Source organism: Bufo gargarizans, chromosome 9, assembly GCF_014858855.1.
Source record: "Bufo gargarizans isolate SCDJY-AF-19 chromosome 9, ASM1485885v1, whole genome shotgun sequence".
In the NCBI taxonomy this organism is placed as follows: Eukaryota; Metazoa; Chordata; class Amphibia; order Anura; family Bufonidae; genus Bufo; species Bufo gargarizans.
This window is the reverse complement of record NC_058088.1, coordinates 164,101,260-164,124,010: the sequence shown is the minus strand read 5'-3', so window position 1 is coordinate 164,124,010 and position 22,751 is coordinate 164,101,260. Positions and strand designations below refer to the sequence as shown.

General features: G+C 44.6%; 1 protein-coding gene across 1 annotated transcript in view; it reads right to left on the bottom strand.

Moving 5' to 3' along the window:
- The window catches only part of ADGRD2 (adhesion G protein-coupled receptor D2), a 381,627-nt gene that overhangs the window by 170,610 nt on the left and 188,266 nt on the right, over positions 1–22,751 (bottom strand). The window contains exon 17 of the mRNA XM_044268542.1: positions 12,375–12,508. Coding sequence (XP_044124477.1) covers positions 12,375–12,508 — 134 coding nt within the window. The remainder of the gene's footprint in view (positions 1–12,374; positions 12,509–22,751) is intronic.

Genomic DNA, 22,751 nt, shown 5'->3' with positions numbered 1-22,751 from the left:
TGTAGCTGCTTGCTAGTAAGCTAGTTAGCACCACTTCCCAAGTTACTCATGCTCCAGCACTGCAATCAGCCAGACCTGCACTATTCCTCTGGCTGGTGTGAGCTGGTAAGGTAGACCACACTGGCAGTAGACACTGTTTCGTGTCACAGCTGGATGTGAGGGGAGTCCAACACTGTGGCTATTTTTTGTTGTTTGTGTGGGGTAGGGCGAGAGGCAGTGTGTGGATGCTTCCTGCTAGATGTGTGGCCATCAGTAATTGGGGACAGTGAGGGACTACTGGGATGAGTGTGGCCTTCAGTAATTGGGGACACTGAGGGACTGCTGGGCCGAGTGTTGCCTTCAGTAATTGTGGACACTGAGGATTTGTTGGGCTGACTGTGGTCATCAGTAATTGGGGACTGTAAGTGATTGCTGGGCTGAGTATTGCCATCAGTAATTGAGGACAGTGAAGGACTGCTGGGCTGAGTGTGGCCATCAATAATTGGGGACCGTGATAGGCTGTTGGGCTGAGTGTGGCCATCAATAATTGGGGACAGTGAGGGACTGCTGAGCTGAGTGTGGCAATCAGTAATTGGGGATTGGGAAGAGCTAAAGAATCGAGTGTGGTCATCAGTAATTGGGGACAATGAGGGATTGCTGGGCTGATTATGGCCATCAGTAATTGAGACAGTAAAATACTGCTTGGCTGAGTGTGGCCATCAGTAATTGCGGACAGTGTGGGGCTACAGAACTGAGTGTGGCCATCAGTAATTGGAGACAGTGAGAGGATACTGGGCTGAGTGTGACCATCAATAATCAAGGGGGGAGAGGTGAGTGAGGGGCTGAGGAGCTGAGTTATTTATATGACTTTTATTTGGAACAGTTTCCATCTTTTTCCTATTGGTTATATATACAAACTCTGTGTGGCTTGCAACCATCTCTCAGAGCTGAATGTAGCTCTCCAGGTAAGAAAGGTTGGGGACCACTGGTCTGGATTGTCCGAGGACCAAAAGAAAGCCAGGGGTTGGTTTTAGACCTAGAAAATTAAAGTGAGGCTTTCCACATTGCCATTAGTCCATTGCACAACTCAACAATGTTGTATTCCTAGTGTTCATTTTCCCAGGCGGACCTCCTGTTAGTTTAGGTCCCCACAGACATAAGGTTCACTGCGGAACAGGTCAGCAACTACATGACAGATATGCAAATGTAGCATGTGGATTTCCATGAACTTTGACATAAATTTCCTCTGTAAAGCAAGAGTAATATCCTCATCAGAAGAGACAAAAATTCAAAATGCTTTCAAATCCACACATTTTTTTTATCTGCAGCAGGATGTTCAGCTGCCTCAATGCTCCAGTAAAAAACCTCAGCTGTTATATCCACCATAATCTGCTTTATCGGTCTGTGCATTGTCTCCCACTGGGCTAATTAATAGGAATATTTTTTATCATAGTCATTAGGTTCTGGAAATTGTTGATCTTTAGAAATTCGATTACATAACCTATTTCATGTACAGTTAATTATCAAGTCTTTTTATTAGATAAGGTTATTTTTCTTTCTCCATCTCACTATCTATATTTGTAAAAAATCATAAAATCCTGCAGTTTTCACACTGGCCACGAGGACTAATAACAGGTTGACACTAATTGTTCTGCAGAGGTAGTTAACACACCATTCACAATAGATCACAGCTTATCTCCTCCCCCTCTCTGTACAGTGACATCTGCTCAGGTCACACAGCATGCTTAGAACATAGACAATGACCCTTCTCCAGTCTGTTATGTCTATGGACCATGTGCTTGTTGCAAAGAATATCTGTAAATGCTCTTATCAGAAGCTCAGCTCAGGCAATTTTATGTACAGAAAAAAAAACACATTGACAATCAGAAAATAAAATCAGAATATAAATAAGAAAAACGTTTCACTCTCCGGTTTTTAATTAGTGATACAAGATATAGGCTATACATTCCCTTTAAGCATTTAAGATCTGTGGTTTCAAGAGTTATATCAATAGTGTTGAGTGGAGCTAAATTCCAGCCACCATCATGCTAGTGGTTGTACGATCGCTATGTTGTGCATAGATATACCTTTTGTTGATGATGTAATATCAACTATGGCTTAGTAAAGAGGACCCATCGCCTCCCCTGATGTGTCTGTTTTAGTAACTACTTGCATCCTCGATGCAATACCTATTTTGAAGCATCTTTTCTTATGACTGTGTTGTGCTGTCCTTGTATTATTCCTACTAGACTGTTATATGAATCGAGAAGATTTCAGCTTCCATAAAACAATGATGTCGTTATCAAATCCAGTAAATCCAATAGTGCAGAAACCTATACAAAACTGACATGTTTCGGGCTGTATACTAAACTCTTAGTCATAGTTACAAATGTGCATATGACCCAACTCTCTTATATACCCAACCTGTTAACAGACGTCCCCCCAGCCACATGTTCTGGAGCAGAATCTGTAAACCAGAAAAGGTGAACAATGATCCAAGATTGGGGGCAATAACTAACACACTATACAGACAAGTTTTGAAAATTGTACAAAATATACTATCAAAGCTGATCGGCGGGGGTGCTGGCTTTCGGACCCCCACCGATCTGATATTGATGACCTATCCTAAAAAAAAACAGAAAAATCCCTTTAACTATATTCTATATTAGTATATATTCTGTACTATACCATGTGGAAAAAAATTTGAGTTTTGTTGTGACATTAATAGGCAAGTCCCGGAGGAGGCATTGCAGAGGTTGGGAGTGGTAGTGGCCCTGATTAAGTGTTGTGTCGCTTTGTTCTCCCTCAGGCAGTTGCTACCTGGGGATCAGTTGGTCCAATTAACAGGTTGTGTATATACGAAAGTTGGTCATATGCGAATTTGTAACTTAGACTAATGGCTACCAAACAGCCTGAAATGCGTCAGTTTTGTATCCATGTCTGCACTATTGGGTTTAATAAGGACATTATTGTTTCATGTAAGCGGGAATCATCTCTATTCATATATATCAGGCATGCTCACCCTGTGGCCCTCCAGTTGTTGTAAAACTACAACTCCCCTGCTGTAGGCTGATTGCTGTAGGCTGTTCAGGCATGCTGGGAGTTGTAGTTTTGCAACAGCTGGAGGGCTGCAGGTTGAGCATGCCTGATATATAGCTTTCGGAGTCCTCAGAAATTCCATGCCTCCATGTTTGTACACAATTGAGCTCAATGGAAATTTACAAATCAATTGCCAACCGGGTGGGTGTTACCAATTGGGCGTGTGTCCCTGTACAGTTCAACACTGGCAGCACTGACTGGATAGGGGCACACCCCCAACTGGTAACTGAGAATTTTCCTTTTTATTCTTAATTTCTAGCAGGAAAAAGAGGACTGGTACAACAGAGCCTTAAGAATTGTAATTTTTATATGTAATATAATCATTTACTAACACAGGAGGTCTTCTTTAACATGAAAGTTATTTTATAGTTGGGAAAAAAAAACATATGAGAGAAAATGTATTTACAGTATCCAGTATGTGCATAGAAAGACCTGGAAACATTTCCGATCAAGCCTTGCATACATCTTGTTCAGCAGCAATATCAAAGTCTGCCAACCAGCTCTTTGTTAATTACAAGAAGCTATTATAACTAAAAGCAATCCTTAAGAGTCAAGGACGACAGCGGTGGACCACCTCTTTGTTCATTCAAAAGCAAAATGTTGCAGCCTCCTCCACAGCAATGACAGTATTGAGATCTTAGTTGAGAAGTATACATTGAAACACATTTGAACTAAAGACCTTTCTACATTGCTGAAGAATGACTGCTAATAAGAGTAGGTAGGTATGTACACAACATACCAAAACCAAATCATCCGATCTTCAGTATGGTTGGTAATGTACCTATTTTTGAAACATATTTTCCAGTTAGATGTAGAAATTGTATTAAATTAATCCATGCATATTTAAGGCTACTTTCACACTAGCGTTTTTGATGGATCCGGCAGGGTTCAGCAAAAATGCTTCCGTTACTGATAATACAACCGTCTGCATCCGGTTGTATTATCTTTAACATATCTTGAACATTGCCAAGACGGATCCAGCATTACCCCCATTGGATGTATTTCTGGAGCGTAATAATTGTCACCACCAGACATCTGAGAAGCTCTGACAGATGCCTTTCAGAACCTCCTCCTTGAGCTTCCTTTGTTTTGCTTTCAGTTCCTCATCTCGTTAGCCTCTCTCAGCTGTCATGTAGTTGTACTGATTGCATCCCTTTAAATCCCTCCCCATAGTGCATCAGTTTGCGGTTTATATTACTTCCTGGAGTGTGTGTGCATGCTGATCCTACTTCTCAGTCTTCTACAAGATAAGTGTTGTGCATTCATTTGTGGTTTTCTGCTTGCTGGATCCCAGGTGACCCTGACTCCCTCCGTATCTAGTGTAGGGAGCCGGTGGTCGTGTCCCCTCACTATTATAGGGTGTTCAGGTGTTTTACAGTCGAGGTATGAGGATATGCGATCATCTACCATTGGGATTTTCGCATAGGCTGAGCAGTAAGGGAGAGAGCCAGGTCTGATGCAGGGGTCTCCCTTTTTGTTCCTTAGTTTTGGATCCAATGAGTCGTATATTCATTTTGTGTTGTCTTGTTTCCTGTACACCTTCCGCGACAATAATATTGCAGGCTATAGCTACTAGAAAGGGGTCGTTGATCCAGGGAGTTATTCTGATTACCTGAATTTTTTATTCCCCTAAAGTGGGGGACATTGGCTTCTACCTCACAGTTTTTTGTTTTTTTTTGCCTTCCTCTGGATCAACTTGCAGGTTAACAGGCCGAACTGGATGGACAAATGTCTTTTTTCGTCCTTATGTACTATGTTACTATGAAAGTCAATAGAGGACGGATCCGTTTTCTATTGTTACAGATTGTGTCAGAGAAAACGGATCCGTCCACATTGACTTGCATTGGGGGTAATGCCGGATCCATCTTGCTCAGCATCCCAGGACGGAAATGAAAATACAACATGTTGCGGTTTGGGAACGCAACTAAACAGAACGGAATGCATTTTGGAGCATTCCGTTCTGTTCAGTTCAGTTTTGTCCCCATTGATAATGAATGGGGACAAAACTGAAGAGTTTTTTTCTGGTATTGAGCCCCTATGACGGAACTCAATACCGGAAAACTTTAACGCTAGTGTGAAAGTACCCTAAGTTTATCTCCCCTGTTTCCCTATAAAATATATGCAAATTAAAGCTATTTAACCTTCAGCACCCTGCGATTTTCCTTTTTCTTTATTGTTTTTGTTTTTCCCTCCATGCCTTCCCAGAACCATAACTTTTTTTATTTTCCCATTCACATAAAATCGTATGAGGGCTTGTTTTTTGTGGGACAAGGTATACTTTCTATTGGCCCATTCAATATTGCATACAATCTAGAAAGAAGCTGGAAATAAATTCCAAATGAGGTGAAATTGGGAAAAATGCAAATGCGCCAAAGTTTACGGGTATTCTTTTTACAGCTTTCCCTATGCAGTAAAACTGATTGCTTCCCTTTATTCTCTGGGTAAGTATGATTACAATGATACCACCTTAATATAGTTTTTCGCCATATTATGACCCCCATAACATTTTTATAGTTATGTCTATGGAGCTGTCAGGGGACTCGTTTTTTTGCAGGGCGATCTGTAACTTTTATTGATACCATTTTGAAGTGTGTATGACTTTTTATACAAGTTTTTTTGGGGAGGTAAAGTAAAGAAAATATGGCAAATCGGCCATTTTTATTTTCTTTCCATTATGGCGTTCATCATACAAGAGAAATAAGTACTAGATTACAACATGGTAGCACAATATTTGTAGATTGTAAGCTGTTGCGGGGATGGTCCTCTACTCCTCTGTACCAGTCTTTTAATAGTTTCTTGATTATTGCATTTTTATATTATGTATTTGTAACCCCTTCTAGATGTACAGCACCATGGAATTAATGGTGATTTCAAATAAATAATTATAACATAGGAACATAGTTTTTAAGGCTGAAAAGGGACATTCGGCCATCCAGTGGATCGAAAGGAAGGCATAAAAAACTCATGAGCTCGAAGCCAATTTTCGTCAATTTAGGGAGACAATTCCTTCCTGACTCCAGTCAATCAGAATAACTTCCTGGATCAACAACCCTTGTGAGAATTCTAGTAACTGTAACATTATTACTCTCCAGAATTGCCTCTGCAGTGACCCCCTGAGGAGCCGGTGAAGAGGATGGGAATGGTAGTGTCCATGATGAAGTGTTGTGTCACGCGTTCCTACCTCAGGCTGTCACTCCCTGGGCTTCAGTCCAGTATAAATTATAGTACTGAAGAAGGGGGTAGATTAACCACTTTCCTACCATGGCACGACTTTCTACGTCACGGCAGTAGGCTCTTATCTGTAACCCGACGTATAAAAGCGTTGAGTTACATCTCGGTCTGCCGGCGGCCCATGCCTTTGCAGATCGCTGTGACCGTGCTGTCATTAGACAGCTGCGGTCACAGGGAGAAGTACGGAAGCCAGTTGGGGTCATCTGGCTGTAATACACGGTTGTAGCACTCTCTGCTACAGGCGTGTATTACATTGAAGAAGTTGAAAGCCGGCAGGGAGCGTTTTTTCTTATGTAAGAGTGCCACCTGCTGGCTTTAAAATGAAATGTCAGCCTGCAGGCTGGGAATGAACCTCTTCCTGCCTTGACTGTGGAAGAAAGGGGTTAATTCACTTAAAAAAAAAAAAAGTTTATAAAAATAAATAAAAAATAAATGAATACATTTAAAGAATGAAAAAAATAAAAAAAGTTAATAAATTAAAAAGATATAGCAATAGTTACTAGTATTAGCAATAGTAATTAGACTACGTACACACCCATACAAACATCCTGCCCCTTTAAGAGAGTCAGTGACCAGGAAATTCACTATGAACAGGGCTGCACCTAGCCTTCCTGCTGCCTGAGGTGAAAACTGAAATCGCACTCCCCCTCCCGCCATTCTCAGGATAGGTCATCAATATCTGATCGGCAGCGGTCCAACACTCTGCATCCCCGCTGATCAGCTGTTTGCCTAGGGATCATTGTATGTTGTGGTTTTGTTGTAGTGTTTGCCGCAAATTGCCTCTAAAACCACGATGTACAATAATCCTCAGAAATAGATGTCTGCATGGCTGTGCAGAAATGCAGGGCTGGAGGCTGCCCTCGGCTGTCGTAGCACAGCGCCGCCTGAGGCCACTGCCTCACTTTGCCTTATTAGAGATATGCTCTGACTATAAACCTGTCACAATACCTGGTAGGGCTAGCTCACCTAAATGTTATGTTACCTTTCACTTAACCATCCATTGCTTCGTTCTGAAGAAAAATACTTTTAATCCATATTTGAATGGGAAACTGAGGGCGGGCCCAAGCAACTCTGTGCCCGCTTGCTTCACCTGCTTCCTCTTCCAGCCCCTTATCTTCTGTTTAACAGGGCCAGGCAAGAGGACTATGCAGGAACTTGGCCATGTCAATCAACAAGGGGTGTGGCTCAGGTGAAAAGAAGGTGTGGCTCAAGATGCACCAACATGGACCACAACGTTGTAAGGGCTCATGCACAAGTTGTTGTTTTGTGGTGTGCAAATTGTGAATCCACAAAACACGGATACCAGCCATGTGCATTCTGCAACGGCTGGCCCACTATTGAACTGTCCTATCCTTTTCCGTAATGCAGACAATATTAGGACATGTTTTATTTTTTGCATTTCCGTTTTTTTGCGGCCCCATTTAAGTGAATAGGGACCAATACTGACCCCTGATGTACCCCACTAGTGATGGTGACCCATTTGGAGTTTGTACCGTTAATAACCACTGTAGGAAGGCACAAGGGACCATCGTTGATGGTAGATACGTGTCACCGAGGTACTTACCCTCGGTGAAGTAAAAGACAGTATTTCAGATGTGTCAGTGGCAGTAGCTAGTTGACACTTTGTTATTTAGTATAGCTGTAAATAGCTGATCCGTACTGAAGAAGGGGACTTGGTTATAGCAGGCGGAGACTTAGGGGACTTGGTTATAGTAGGCGGAGTCTGCCCTTGTTCTGCTGGGCTCCTTCTTCTAGTCTGTAGCACTGGCCAATCGCAGTGCAGAGCTCACAGCCTGGGAGAAAAAAACTCCTAGGCTGTGAGCTCTGCGCTGCGATTGGCCAGTGCTAGTTGGTGAAGGGGATTATACATTTAGAACTCCAAGGAAGTGTGGTACTCCCTGAAGCAACCAATAACGCAGAGGCCTGGATAAGTAGTGGTCACAGTAAGTGGTGGTGTCCTTCCGTATCCCCCTCCTGTGACACACTCTGAATTTTTGCGAGGTTCATCCCTTCTTTCCAGTATGGGGGTCCACACCTGGAAAGTGTTGGCCAGGGACGATCTGGGCGCCTCCAATTCCCGAGGTACTCCCACCTGCTCTTTCCCGGTCAGAAAAGATCAGGGTCTTGAGGACTGCCTTATAGAACTGGAGGAATGTCCCTGTGTTTGCGCATGGCGTTATATGGCTTTATATGGCTTGAGGACTTGATCAGAGAGATCAACTCCTCCCATATACCGATTGTAGTCGACGATACAATCTGGCTTGAGGACCGTTGCCGCGGTACCTCGCACAGGGACAGGGGTGATGCCATTACTGTGAATTGTGGACAGTACAAGGACATCCCTCTTGTCCTTATATCTGACCAGCAACAGGTTTCCACTGGTAAGGGCACGGGTCTCACCCCTGGGGATAGGTACCTGGAGGGGGTAGGCAGGGAGGCCGCGCTCATTTTTCCGCACGGTCCCACAAGTGAACGTGAATCTGGCAGCGAGGGACTGGAACAAGGGGATACTAGTATAAAAGTTATCCACGTACATGTGGTAACCCTTATCTAGCAGTGGGTGCATAAGGTCCCACACAAGTTTCCCGCTAACACCCAGAGTGGGGGGACATTCTGGGGGTTGAATACAGGAATCTCGCCCCTTGTACACACAAAACTTGTAAGTGTACCCTGAGGTACTCTCGCAAAGTTTGTACAGCTTCATGCCATACCTCGTCCTCTTTGAGGGAACATACTGGCGGAAAATGAGTCTCCCCTTGAACGCAATGAGAGACTCAAAGTGATCGATGACCGGCCGTATCTTATACAGACGGTCATAGGCAGGATCACCTTGGGGGGGACATGCTGCATTATCTGCATAATGCAGGCCTTTCTGGATGGCCTCAAATCGGGAACGTGTCATGGCCATACTGTAGAGTGGGGTCTGGTAGAGGACCTGACACTGGGCTTTTTGACTAGGCCCATATGCAGCATGAAGCCCCAAAACGTCCTCATCTCGGCTGCACTGACCGGGCCTAGCCAAAAATTAGCCCAGGTGTTGAGCGACGAACTGTTGGTCGTACAGGTTCATCTGCTCCACCATCAGATTTACCAGTTCCTCACTGAAAAAAAGACTAATAAAAAAAGTTGTTTTCAGTGAAGCCCACTGTGTAAATCTGGATTTCTGATTCACCAACAAAATCAGGAATTGCGGGCTCAAAGTTCTCTGCGGTACACCAGACAAGTCCACCTGAAAGGGGCTCAGGTTGACTGACCTGGTGGGCCAGAAAACTAGTACGGGCCCCAGAGATGCTCGTACTAGGCTAGGCCACAGGGTCCTTAGCATGGGGGTCCCCTCGATCCGCCTGGCGGCGTCTCCACCGCCTTGGGGGCTCATCATTGCTTGATGATGATGAGGATGACAACAGGAAGGTGGGGTCATCCTCATCCTCACTGGGGCTCTCGGACTCGGAGGCAAGGAGGGCGTATGCCTCCTCGGCCGAGAAAGTCCGGCGGGCCATAGGGGAGTGTGTGTCTGCGTGTGTATGTGCGTGTGTGTAAATCTTTATTAGGTGTGCATGTGTGTGGGGCACGGGTGTTCACGCTCTATAAAAATTTTTAAAAAAAAATCCCTAACTAAAAAAAGTAAAAAAAAAGTGTAAAAAAGAAAAAAATATATATACAAATGCGCTGTGGGACGGGGTGGGCGATGCGCTAACAGTGGCCGGACGCAAAGAGTGCCGGCCACAGATAGCGCATGCAAAGAAAAAATAAAAACTTGCACCCCCAAAAAGTGTGTGTGTGTGTGTGTGGGGGGGGGGGGGGGGGGCAAGCTGCAGCACCCATGGCGGGGGCGGTCTAGGGTCACTGTGGTAAGAAGTTAGCTATAACGAGTGATTATGATATGTCAGGAAAGTGCAGATAAGGTGTACAGATCGCGCCCTTAGGCCCCTTTCACACGAGCGAGTATTCCGCGCGGGTGCGATGCGTGAGTTGAACGCATTGCACCCGCACTGAATCCTGGCCCATTCATTTCTATGGGGCTGTTCACATGAGCGGTGATTTTCACGCATCACTTATGCGTTGCGTGAAAATCGCAGCATGCTCCTCTTTGTGCGTTGCGGTGCGATAATCCACGCAACTCAGGCCCCATAGAAGTGAATGGGGTTGCGTGAAAATCGCAAGCATCCGCAAGCAAGTGCGGATGCGGTGCGATTTTCACGCATGGGTTCTAGGTGACAGTCTATTCACTGTATTATTTTCCCTTATAACATGGTTATAAGGGAAAAATATAGCATTCTGACTACAGAATACATAGTACAATAGTGCTGGAGGGGTTAAAAAAATAAAAAAGTTAACTCACCTTATCCTCTTGTTCGCGTAGTTCCCGGTCTGTTCTTTGCTAGCTGTGGGCTTGGGCTAAAGGACCTGTGGTGATGTCAGATCACATGCTCCATCACCATGGTGATGGACCATGTGATTGGATCATGTGATTTGATGTCACCACAGGTCATTCAGCCCACAGCTAGCAAAGAACAGACCAAGAATTACGCGATCAAGAGGAGAAGGTGAGTTAACTTTTTTATTCTTTTAACCCTTCCAGCACTATTGTACTATGCATTCTGTAGTCAGAATGCTATTATTTTCCCTTATAACCATGTTATAAGGGAAAATAATACAATCTTCAGAACATCAATCCCAAGCCCGAACTTCTGTGAAGAATTACAATGTTTTGCACTTGCGCGGAAAAATCGCGCATTTTCCCGCAACACACCCGCCTCTTATCCAGGCAAAAAACATGACGCCCGTGTGAAAGAGGCCTTAGAGTAGCTCTCCAACAGATTTACTGAGAGGGGGAAGCAACAGCATAGTAGATGCAATGAAAGTGAAAGCTGTAGAGACAAAACTGTTAAAATTTTTTAATAAAAACCTGCTGAATTAATTTTTTTTAGCCCAAAATGAGTAGAATGCAAAAACAAAAAATTCCTCCAAAGGTGTCCATAGACTAACTTACTGGTTACTGGTTTATACCAATTGTATGTAGCAGCGAGGGGTAGTTGAAGTTATGGAAACACCTTAGCACAGCTCACTTAGCTCGTTGGCAGTGATGGCCAGTTCGCAGTGTAGGAGCAGGCCCTTACCTGTGCCTGTGCCGCGGGCCGGTCTAAAACAAATGCGGTCACCGTGGGCACGCAGTTCCGAGAACAGCCTGATGAAGGCCCTCGGCGGCTGTTCTCGGAACTGCCTGCCCCCGGTGACCGCATTTGTTTTAGACCAGCTCGCGGCACAGGCACAGGTAAGGGCTTACCTGTGCTTCGCCGGACTTGTGAGTCAAGATGGCAGCCCGCATGTGTTCGCTGGCGAACACTGCGAACTGGCCATCACTGCTCATTGGCTCCAGCCACGTCTGGCCACCAAGCTAGGTATTCCACAGCAGATATTTCAATCTCAAACTTGAATAGCTGAGATGAGCATACACATTTTAATTTTTAGGAAAATGATAGCCCACCCATGAGACCTCTTCACTGGGCCCTTCAATGTGTTAAAAATGCCCGGCCTGCAGGGTGCCCCGTTTTGCTTCTGCTGTGGTGCCTGCTCCTATCTGCATCTGTTGCCAATGATAGTGAAACAGGAGCTTCACGTTAGTTTAATGAATGCAAAATATGTGATTAAAAAATTAAAAATAGAGAGAAAGAATAACAAAAAAATGCGCAGAATTGGTAAATGGTTCGAGCAGATGCTTTCTTATTTAAAAAAATATTGACTTTTCCAGTGACTTTCTGCTTCCATTATAAATGCTTTATTCCAATCTTATGAGACAAAAGACAAGAGCACATATGTTCTTTAGCAAAAAGGTAAAAAAATAAAAATTGTTCTGCTTGAACAAAGAGAACAAATGTAAATTCTGATGAGCGTTAATTTGGGTACTTTATATAAAAGCAAGCAATTAATATAAATGAAGATACTGAACAGTGGTTTGCTTTATTCTGCACAGTTCATTCCTGTAATTTATTTTACAAATCTGTACATTTTGACATTATTACTGAAACTGTAAATGGTGTACTAATTGAATACACAAAACATACCGTAAGTATAAAGAGAACGGGTCCCACAAAGGCCCAGATAATGTCACTATGAACATTCAGCCAGCAGTGAGTATCTGCCAGATACTTATTGAAGGAGGTTGCCAAGGTCACACTTACAATAATGACTGGCAAGCCTGTGAAAAGAGACGGGAGAGCCATTAATAACATAAAAAATTGGAATCATCTTTTTTTTTGTTCTTCCTATAAAACCATAAACACAACGCTAAATGGAACAATAATTAATTACAGTATTAGTGATATTTAAAGCTGATCTGTCAGCAATGAAGGTACAGCAGATTCATTGTTGTGTGTCCTACTGTATAGTTTTGTCGAGGGGAGCGACACCCTTGCCCCTCCCCATAAATGGCACATGGTAGGTGGGGGATCTGATTTTGCATTGGGGCAGCAGCTTAAAGTTATGCCTCTGGCAGTTAAAATAGTTCTCTGGGAATTATTTAAAGGCAACCTGCCACCAGGAAAATGTTAAATAATCTGCAGGCAGCATGCTACAGAGCAGGAGGAGCTGAGCAAACTGATATATAGTTTTGTGGGATAAGATTCAGCATAACTTGTAATTTATTCATATAAATCCCTGCTCATTCTGTGCTAGGAAGTCCAGGAGGCGGTCCTATCAAGGATTGACAGCCTTCCCTCTGTGACTGTGTATAGCTGTCTATCACTGATAGGACCGCCTCCTGGACTTCAATCAGAGGCTGACAGCCTTCCCTCTGTGACTGTGTATACAGAGATAGCTGTCAATCACTGATAGGACCGCCTCCTGGACTTCAATCAGAGGCTGACAGCCTTCCCTCTGTGACTGTGTATACAGAGATAGCTGTCAATCACTGATAGGACCGCCTCCTGGACTTCAATCAGAAACTGACAGCCTTCCCTCTGTGACTGTGTATACAGAGATAGCTGTCAATCACTGATAGGACCGCCTCCTGGACTTCAATCAGTGACTAACAGCCTTCCCTCTGTGACTGTGTATACAGAGATAGCTGTCAATCACTGATAGGACCGCCTCCTGGACTTCAATCAGAGGCTGACAGCCTTCCCTCTGTGACTGTGTATACAGAGATAGCTGTCAATCACTGATAGGACCGCCTCCTGGACTTCAATCAGAAACTGACAGCCTTCCCTCTGTGACTGTGTATACAGAGATAGCTGTCAATCACTGATAGGACCGCCTCCTGGACTTCAATCAGAGACTGACAGCCTTTCCTCTGTGACTGTGTATACAGAAATAGCTGTCAATCACTGATAGGACCACCTCCTGGACTTCAAAGCCCAAAGCAATCACGGATATAAATGAATAAATATGTTACTGAATCTTTTCCCATAAAACTATATATCAATCTGCTCAGCTCCTCTAACTATATATCAATCTGCTCTATAACATGCCACCTTCTTCTTAGGCACCTTGTTCAATGTGACAGGTTCCCTTTAAAATATCTGGCAGCAACCTAAAATCTGAGCAGGACTGGTTGCCTCCACTTACAGAGATGCCTAGGAGGGTGCGGGGCAGGGACTCACTACACACTACGCTCTGGCACTACATATTGGTGACGGTTCCTGTCAGGCTGCTCAGCCGTGATGGCATATCATAAGCAGGACTGCATTTTTATCATCTATTGTAGAGCATTGCAGTGAGGCCCAGCCCTCTCACCCTCCTAGGCATCTTTGGAAGTGGTCGCAACCAGTCCTCCTCACATTCTATGACAGGTTGCTGGCAGCCATCTTAAATTATTCCCGGAGAATCCCTTGAATGATGAAAGCTTCTCTGTTTTGCAAAACAAGCGTCATTGACCAGTCTCTATTGTGCTTTACCCGTCATTTCCAGAACAATTGTGGAATAACGATCAACCATATGACCAGTTTTCTCAAAAGACAACATTTGTAAACTTGCAAAAATAAAAATAAAAAAGCTGAAAAGACAAAGCACTATTACTGAGTAATAAATGACAATACAAAATTGACTCCAGACAGATTGAGATTGGTATATTGATATATAACTTCAGTAAAAAAAAATGTCTGGTATCAAAAGGAATCTAGATGATTGTCCATCTATTAAATTATTTAGTTTTTAGGTGCAAAATCTGCTCTGATGAATTTCATAATATCTGTTTAGCAGTTGGAGCTTCCAAGCTGTCTTACATTTAGACAATTTTTTACGCCTAAAACAGGCATAGAAAATGATGAATGAGACGGGCCTGATAATGCAAACCGAATGATCACAACACTCATCTAATAACTGGCTTTCTCTGGGTGCTCGTCTAGATTTGTTCCCAGCTCCACCTCAGGAACACTTTCATCCATAAATATACAAATTGACAGCTCTCCAAAATTGAAGGTAAAAATCTGTGACTTTTATTCAGCCAGACATGATGATGTGCGATACATTAAGGCAACGTTTCGAGCTACAGGTAGCCCTTCATCAGGCTGTGTGAAGAAAATATAACAAAAATTTGCAATGAATTGAAAACTTAATTATGATACAGATCAAGGTTGTATGAATTACAGGTAGACATGATTATATATGATCCATCGTTCTTACAGAAAATAAAACTACATGATCAAAAATTCATAATTTGACTTTACATAATCCGGAATTATTTTGTGATAGACACAGTTAATGCAGCTATACACTATATGCACTATAAAGAACAGTATGGGGTCTTGGGGCTGGTGGTGTGGGGGGGGGGGGAGCAAGTGGCAGGGGGGTCCAGGGTCTGAAAGCTAAAAAACAATACATTTAGATAAAGTTTTTTTTTCCTAACTAACTTTTCCCTTCTATTCCTGCCTAACGGTGCCTCTCCCTCACTGACCCTAACCTACCTGGAGGGTGATGGGTGCAGGAGGGTGATGGGATCGCAGGAGCCTGGTGAGGACGGTGCTGGACGGTGCAGGTGCTGAAACAGGAAGAGGAGGGGAGAGAGGAGCGCCGGGAGTTTGAATCTCCCACCTCTCTCTAGCACCAATCAGCACCCTGGACAGCGGCCATCAGCACCATGGCCAGCACCGCCTCTCCCAAATGCTCGGACTGTGATTGGTGGTGTGTAATCACACCACCGATTACAGTCGTTTTCCAGTTCATCGGGTCACCGGAGACCCGAATGGACCGGAAACGCAACAAACCGCAGGTCTGAATTGACCTGCGGTTTGCTGCAATCGCCGATACGGGAGGGTCACATGACCCCCCCCGGCGTTGTGACAGGATGCCCGCTGAATGATTTCAGCAGGCATCCTGTTCCGATTAACCCCCACCATGCCACAATGGCGTTTTAAACCCAAGACGTACCGGTACGTCATGTGTCCTTAAGGACTCGGGAAACATGCCGTACCGGTATGTCATGTGTCCGTAAGGGGTTAATGGAGCCTAGAAACTCTGTGATGCGGTCGTCAAGCTGCTGATTAGAGGAGGGTGTCGGGAGGTTATACAAAGTCAAGTAGAAGGAGCAAAACTCCTGTGCTATTGCTGGGGTGTTGATAAGTCGGGAGCCTGAACCCGATTTAATGGCCTGGATAAAGGATTTGTTCCTTTGTCCCTTTAGAAGGCTAGAAAGTAGTTTGGATCCCCTATTCCCGTTTAGATATTGTTTAAAACGCAGGGTCTTTAGGGCTCTAGCAGCCCGTATGTTTAGTAGGTCTGTAACCTGTTGTCTCAGCCGTTTTAGCGACTCCAAAACCTCTACTGATCTGGCTCTCTTGTGCAAAGTCTCGAGTGTGGAGATCTGCTGGAGGAGGGATTCTAACTGTTTCTGTCTATTTCTCATGACCTTGGTGCCTAGACTTATAAGCTCCCCCTTGATAGCCACCTTGTGCGCCTCCCAGAGAGTTGTCTTACTGGCGAGGTCCCGGTCATTTTCCCTGAAATAGTTTCTAAGGCGCTGATCTACAGCTGGTCTGTGTGATTCGTCCTCTAAAAGTGTCTCGTTCAATCTTCAAACCCAGGACTTCGGTGGAATTGCGTGGAACCTCACCTTCACACTCACCGGCGCATGGTCAGATATGACTATGTTCCCAATACTGGCCTCTGTTACTGAAGACAGAAATTGGTTTGTCAAGAGTAAATAGTCCAGGCGTTGATATGTATTGTGCGCCCGCGAGTGGAAGGTGTAATCCTTTTCCTCAGGGTGGATGAGGCGCCAGACATCTGAGACCCCTAAGTCTGTGAAGGTGAGAAGAAGTCTCAGTTGTCTCTTAGAGAGAGGGCGGCCTATAGAAGTTGAGTCTTTGGATGAGTCTAGAGTGAGATTAAGGTCTCCCCCTATGATGAGGTGCCCCTCTCTGAAGGTTTTAAGAATCTCCAGCGTGTGGAGCAACCAGGGTATCTGTCCACTATTAGGGGCGTACAGGTTTACCAGAGTGAACATGGAGTTCGCCACACTGCCTTTCAGAAATAGATAACGTCCGTCAGGGTCAGCCAGTTTAGACGTCAGAGTGAAGGGTATATTCTGTCCCAGACCTATGGAAACCCCCCTGGCTGCTGAGGAATAAGAGGCATGATGCCACACAGGGAAATGTTTGCTCACTACCCTAGGTATGTGCAGGTGTCTAAAGTGGGTCTCCTGCAGTAACACTAAGTCGGCACTCTCCTTCCTGAGTAGGTGGTAAATTTGCGGGGTATTCATGCCATTCACATTGAACGACACAATCTTTAAGTCAGACATGGCGGTGGTGTGGGAGCCTGAGCGGATGTGGGATAGTAGTCAGAGGTTGACACAGGGCAACATATAAAACAGAGTATAAACATTGCAATAGATAGGATTCTTGAAGCAAATACAAAAACTGTAAGATTTACCCAAGAGGTCTCAGACCTCAGGAGGGGGAAATTAGTGTGGAAGTGCCCGAATACCAGGTCTCACACACTAAGCCCACTGCAAGGAATGCAATTAGCAGACATAGTTAAACTATACAGAGTGAAGGCACTAATCATGGAATAGGCGCTCTACATCGCCACCCTTGGACGACCGCCCGTTGCTCCAACCTAGCCCAGGGTGACCATTTTTGTGAACTAACTTTAGAACGGTCGGGCGACAAGATACATGTGGGGGGGGGGAGAGAGGAGGAGGGGGGGGGGGTAGGTAGGCTCAGGAGTGGAGACGAGCAGGATAGCAGTAGAGGAAAGAAGAGAGGGGGAAGCCCGTGAAAGAAGAAACAAGCAGAGGCTATATAGAACCTGAGTGTCACCACCAGACATCTGAGAAGCTCTGACAGACATTCTTCAGAACCTCCTGCTTGAGGTTCTTTTGTTTTGATTTCGTTTTGTCATCTCGTTAGCCTCTCTCAGCTGTCATGTAGTTGCACTGATTGCATCCCTTTAAATCCCTTCCCGACTGCATCACTTTGTGGTTTATACAACTTCCTGGAGTGTGTACATGCTGGATGCTACAACGGATCCTTCTACAGATAAGTCTGTTCATTGATTTGTGTTTTCCTGTTTGCTTGATCCTAGGTGACCCTGACTCCCTCCGTATTAAGTGTAGGGAGCCGGTGGTCGTGTCCCCTCACTATTATAGGGTGTTCAGGTGTCATACAGTCGAGGCACGAGGGCATGCAATTTTCTATCATAGAGATCTTTGCATGGGCTGAGAAGACAGGGAGAGTTTCAGGGCTTAAATAGGGGTCACCCTTTTGTTCCTTAGTTTCGGATCAAGCCAGTCGGATCCTTATTTGTAACTTCTTGTTTTCTGTTACACCATCCGTGACACTGAGTCCTGCAAGAGGAGGATGTGGCAGCGGCCTCAATGGCGGCAGTCGTCAGAGTCCCACATCAAAGTGCGCTTCCAAGGCCTCTGGAGATATCGATTCAATGGACCCTCTTCTTCGGGGATCTCTTTTTCTGCGCCAAGCAACAACTCTCCGGCTGCGGCAGGCTTGGGAGGTCAAGGATCGGGCTGCAGGGGAACCAAGATTGAATGTCCAGAGCATCTGTTCCCAAGGCCTCCCAGACAGGCGGTAAGTCCTCCGGGAGTCTCACAGTATACTGCTTCCCCCTGATTACGGTGCTTAAGCATAAAGGGAGCAGCCATCGGACCGGTACCTTATTGTACCTCAGCAGCGAAGTTAATGGACGGAGGTTCCTGCGTTTGGCCAGCGTGCTCGCCGCTAGATCTTGAAACAGGAGCACCTTGTACCCATCTAGAGTGACATCACCCTTCTCCCTAGCCTCTTTCAGAATGGCAGCAGTGTCCAAAAAGTTCATTAAGGCACATACCACATCTCTGGGTGGGTTTCCCGCGGGGGTTTAGGCCTGAGGGCTCTATGGGCCCTCTCGATGACAATGGTGGAGGCTTGGTCTTCTCCCACCAGAAGGGCAAATAGATGGAGTACTGTGTCCGGCAGGTCTTTAGCCGGCACCATCTCAGGTATTCCACGTAGGCAAAAATTTTCCTCCGCCCTCTATTCTCCTGGTCCTCCAGGTGCACATAGGCCGCAGTCATCATTTTAGACATAGCGGTCAGGTGATTTTGTACTCCAGCTTCATGCTGAATCAGGAGATTGTGGCTTTCTTCCAGGTGTTCAACCCGGTGGCCGAGTTGCTGGAACTCAGCTTTGATATCAGAGAGTTCTTTCTTAACTGGGTTTTCCCCATCGTGGGTTCTCTGTCTGCTGAATAAAGCTGATAAAGCTGGGCTAGCGGCGAGGAGCTCTGGTGGAGACGTCCTACAGCATGGCTTGCTGGCTCCGCCCCCCCTAAAATGAATTTGACCATATAGTAAAAAACGTTGTTGTAATGCATTTGATTTTACAGTGATTGCTGTGGTTTTGTCATGTGGTTATTGGCCATGCAGTTTATAAAAGTGAAAAAGATTTATGCTACATTTTTAACCTGGAAAAAATGCATGGCAAATAGCGAAATCCCAAAACAGCAGCAAACTTGGTGAAGCTAAGTGTGGTTTTAAAAACTTTTTTTCATGCAACCATGTGGTTAAAAACATTTTATCTAGATTACACCCTTAGGATCCGCAAAAAAATGGATGACTTCCGCGTGACGTCCGTTTTACATCCTTTTTATTTTTTGGGATCCATTGTAACAATGCCTGTCCTTGTCCACCAAACGGACACAAATAGGACATGTTCTATTTTCTTGCGGAAGGGACTTGCGGACATACACTGTGTCATTTCAGTTTTTTTGTGGCCCCATTAAAAATGAATGGTTTCGCATACAGGCCGCAAAACAAAAACAAAAATGGAACAGACACGGTCAAAAATACATTTGTTTGCATGAGCCCTTACACAGCTGCCAGGAAATATAAACCTAATACAAAAGTCCGAAGGCATCTCTACCAATGGATAGTGGACCATCCAGCTCTGATTTTCTCTCAAGATTCATTCACGCAAGTGAGTCAAGAAAAAGAGACAGGACATGGACATCACCTGTGAATGTGTCCATTTTCACAGACCAGATCACAAACTAGTTTCACAAAACAAGCCTTAACTCTTGCTGGCAGTATTTTTGTTTAGTAGTTTTACCAAGGAACTTTACTAGTTTTGTGTCAGTGTGTGGATTATGGAATTTTATCTCACAATAAGGCCTCATGCACAAAAACGTATTTTCATTTCGTGTCCGTTCCGTTTTTTTGTGGACCGCATACAGAAACAGGGCCATCTTTAATGTGGGGCAAAAGGGGGAGCTGCCCCGGGCCCAGTTGCTTCTGGGGGGCCCAAGGCAGCTGCCTCTTGAGCCCACAAATTCAAAGACAACTATGATCCGGAGGACTGGGAAGCGGTGGAAGCTCTATACTCAACTCACGCTGTGCGGGCCAGTTCACAGCAAAGCAGACTGAAGAGGAGGAAGACCGAGTGCGGGCGGTGAGGAGCGGCGGCGTCCAGAGCAGGAAAGGTAAGTGTTTTTTATTTATTTTACTTATGAGGCTGATGGAGGCACTGGGGGCTGAAGGGAGACATTTTAGGGGCTGAAATGAGGCATATGGGGGCTGATATGAGGCATATGGGGGCTGATATGAGGCATATGGGGCTGATATGAGGCATATGGGGGCTGATATGAAACATATGGGGGCTAAAGAGATGCATATGGGGGCTGATATGAGGCATATGGGGGCTGATATGTGGCACATGGGGCTGATATGAGGCATATGGGAGCTGATATAAGGCACATGGGGGCTGATATGAGGCATATGGGGCATGGGGCTCTTATCTGAGGTCTGATTGGGGGTCATTCACATTGAGGTCTGAGCTGTGGTCTGATTGGGGGTCTGATCTAAAGGTCTTATTGGAGTCTTATTAACATTGGGGGTCTGATTGGTGGACTGACCTGTGGTGTCATGAAAAATATTTTTTTTTATTGTCCCCCTCTAAAACCTTATGGCCCGTTGTGTCTTATAGGGCGAAATATACGGTACTTGCTTGCTCCTCCTCCCGACCTCCCCTGCCTTTTACGTACGCCGCGCTGTGACTTCACGCTGAGGCACTGCAGAGCTAGGTTGAGCTGAGCTCCGATCTTGTTCCTGAACTGCAGAGCGGCACTGCTTCCAGCCCTGAGCCCAGCTGCCCAGAGCATTGATCCTAAGCTTGCTAGATCCTTAAGTATTTACAGTAATTCACTGTAAGCTATAAAGCTATATCATATATATTACTTGTTTTATGTAAAGTACTGGGTGGTTGAAGAAGGGGGGGATGGAGAAGGCGGAGGGAGTAGTACAGTACTATCTGCACATTGTAAAAAAAAAAGTAATCAGCAAAATACTATATATTTGTGTCAGAAGTTGTGCTTTTTTAATTTTTAGAATAATGATACAGCCATTTTATTTGATAGTTTTGTGCTGATTCTTTTTTCCCCCTCTATATTAAGGGACACTATAGTCAACAGAACAACAACAGCTAAACGTAGTAGTTCTGGTGGCTATAGCATGTCTCTGCAAGATTTTTAATGTAAACACTGCCTTTTCAGAAAAAAGGCAGCATTTACATTACTGCCAAGGGACACCTTTAGTGGCCACTCAACAGACGGCCACTAGATGTGCTTACTAGTTCAGTGTTGCACAATAGTGATGGAGGAACAATTTGCGAACGTGATCCTGCCAACTCGATCAAATTTCGTGAACCGCAAGTTCGCGGCGGGCCCCAATCACTTTAATGGCAGGCGAACCTGAAAAACCTTCAGGTCATATATGCAGCCACCAAATACTTACTAGAAGTGCACAAATCATCCCACAACATGGACAGTGAAATACCAGAGGGGGGTCAATGGCAAAAATTCCCACAAAAAATATGTATTTTAATCAGGGTCAATTTTTATGTGTATTAAAGTGAAACTGTCAAAAATATGCCCTGCTGGAGCCTAGAATTTTTTTATTTTAGACCATGGGAGTACAGGCCCCAAACATTAGGCATTCACCGGACAGAAAAGAACAATTGATAATGTGGCTGGAGGTACATTAGGCGCTCACCGTATAACAATTTTACTGTTGGCCAGTTAGATTACAGGCCCCAAACATAATGGATTCACTGTACAGAAAAGATCAAGTGATTATGTGGATCGAGGTATATTAGACGGTCGATGGATATCAATTTTACTGAAGGCCAGTGGACTACAGGCCCGAAAAATTATTAATTCACCGTACACAAAAGAACATTTGATAATGTAGCTGGAGGTACATTAGGCAGTCATAGAATATCAATTTAATTGCTGGCCAGTGGACTACAGGCCCCAAAAATTATGCATTCACCATACAGAAAAGATCAAGTAATTATGTGGCTGGAGGTATATTAGCCGGTCATTGGAAATCAATTTTAATGCAGGCCATTGGAGTACCGGCCCCAAACATTAGGCATTCACTGGACAGAAAACATCAAGTGATTATGTGGTGGAGGTAGATTAGATGGTCGATGGATATCAATTTTACTGCAGGCCAGCGGACTACAGGCCCCAAAAATTATTCATTTACTGTACAGAAAAGAACAAGTGATTATGTGGCTGGAGGTATATTTCAGACGGTCATTGGATATTAAATTTATTGCAGGGCAGTGGACTACAGGCCCCAAAAATAATTAATTCACCATACAGAAAAAAACTGTTGATAATGTGGCTGTTGGTACATTAGGCGGTCATCGTATAACAATTTTACTGTTGGCCAGTTAGATTACAGGCCCCAAAAATTATGCAATCACCATACAGAAAAGATCAAGTGATTATGTTACTGGAGGTATATTAGACAGTTGATGGATATCAATTTTACTGCAGGCCAGTGGACTACATTCCACAAAAATTATTAATTCACCATACAGAAAAGAACAATTGATAATGTGGCTGTAGGTACATTAGGCGGTCACCGTCAGTGGCGTAGGGATCGCCATAGCAACCATAGCAGTGGCTATGGGGCCCTACGCCACTGGGGGCCCGTCCGGACC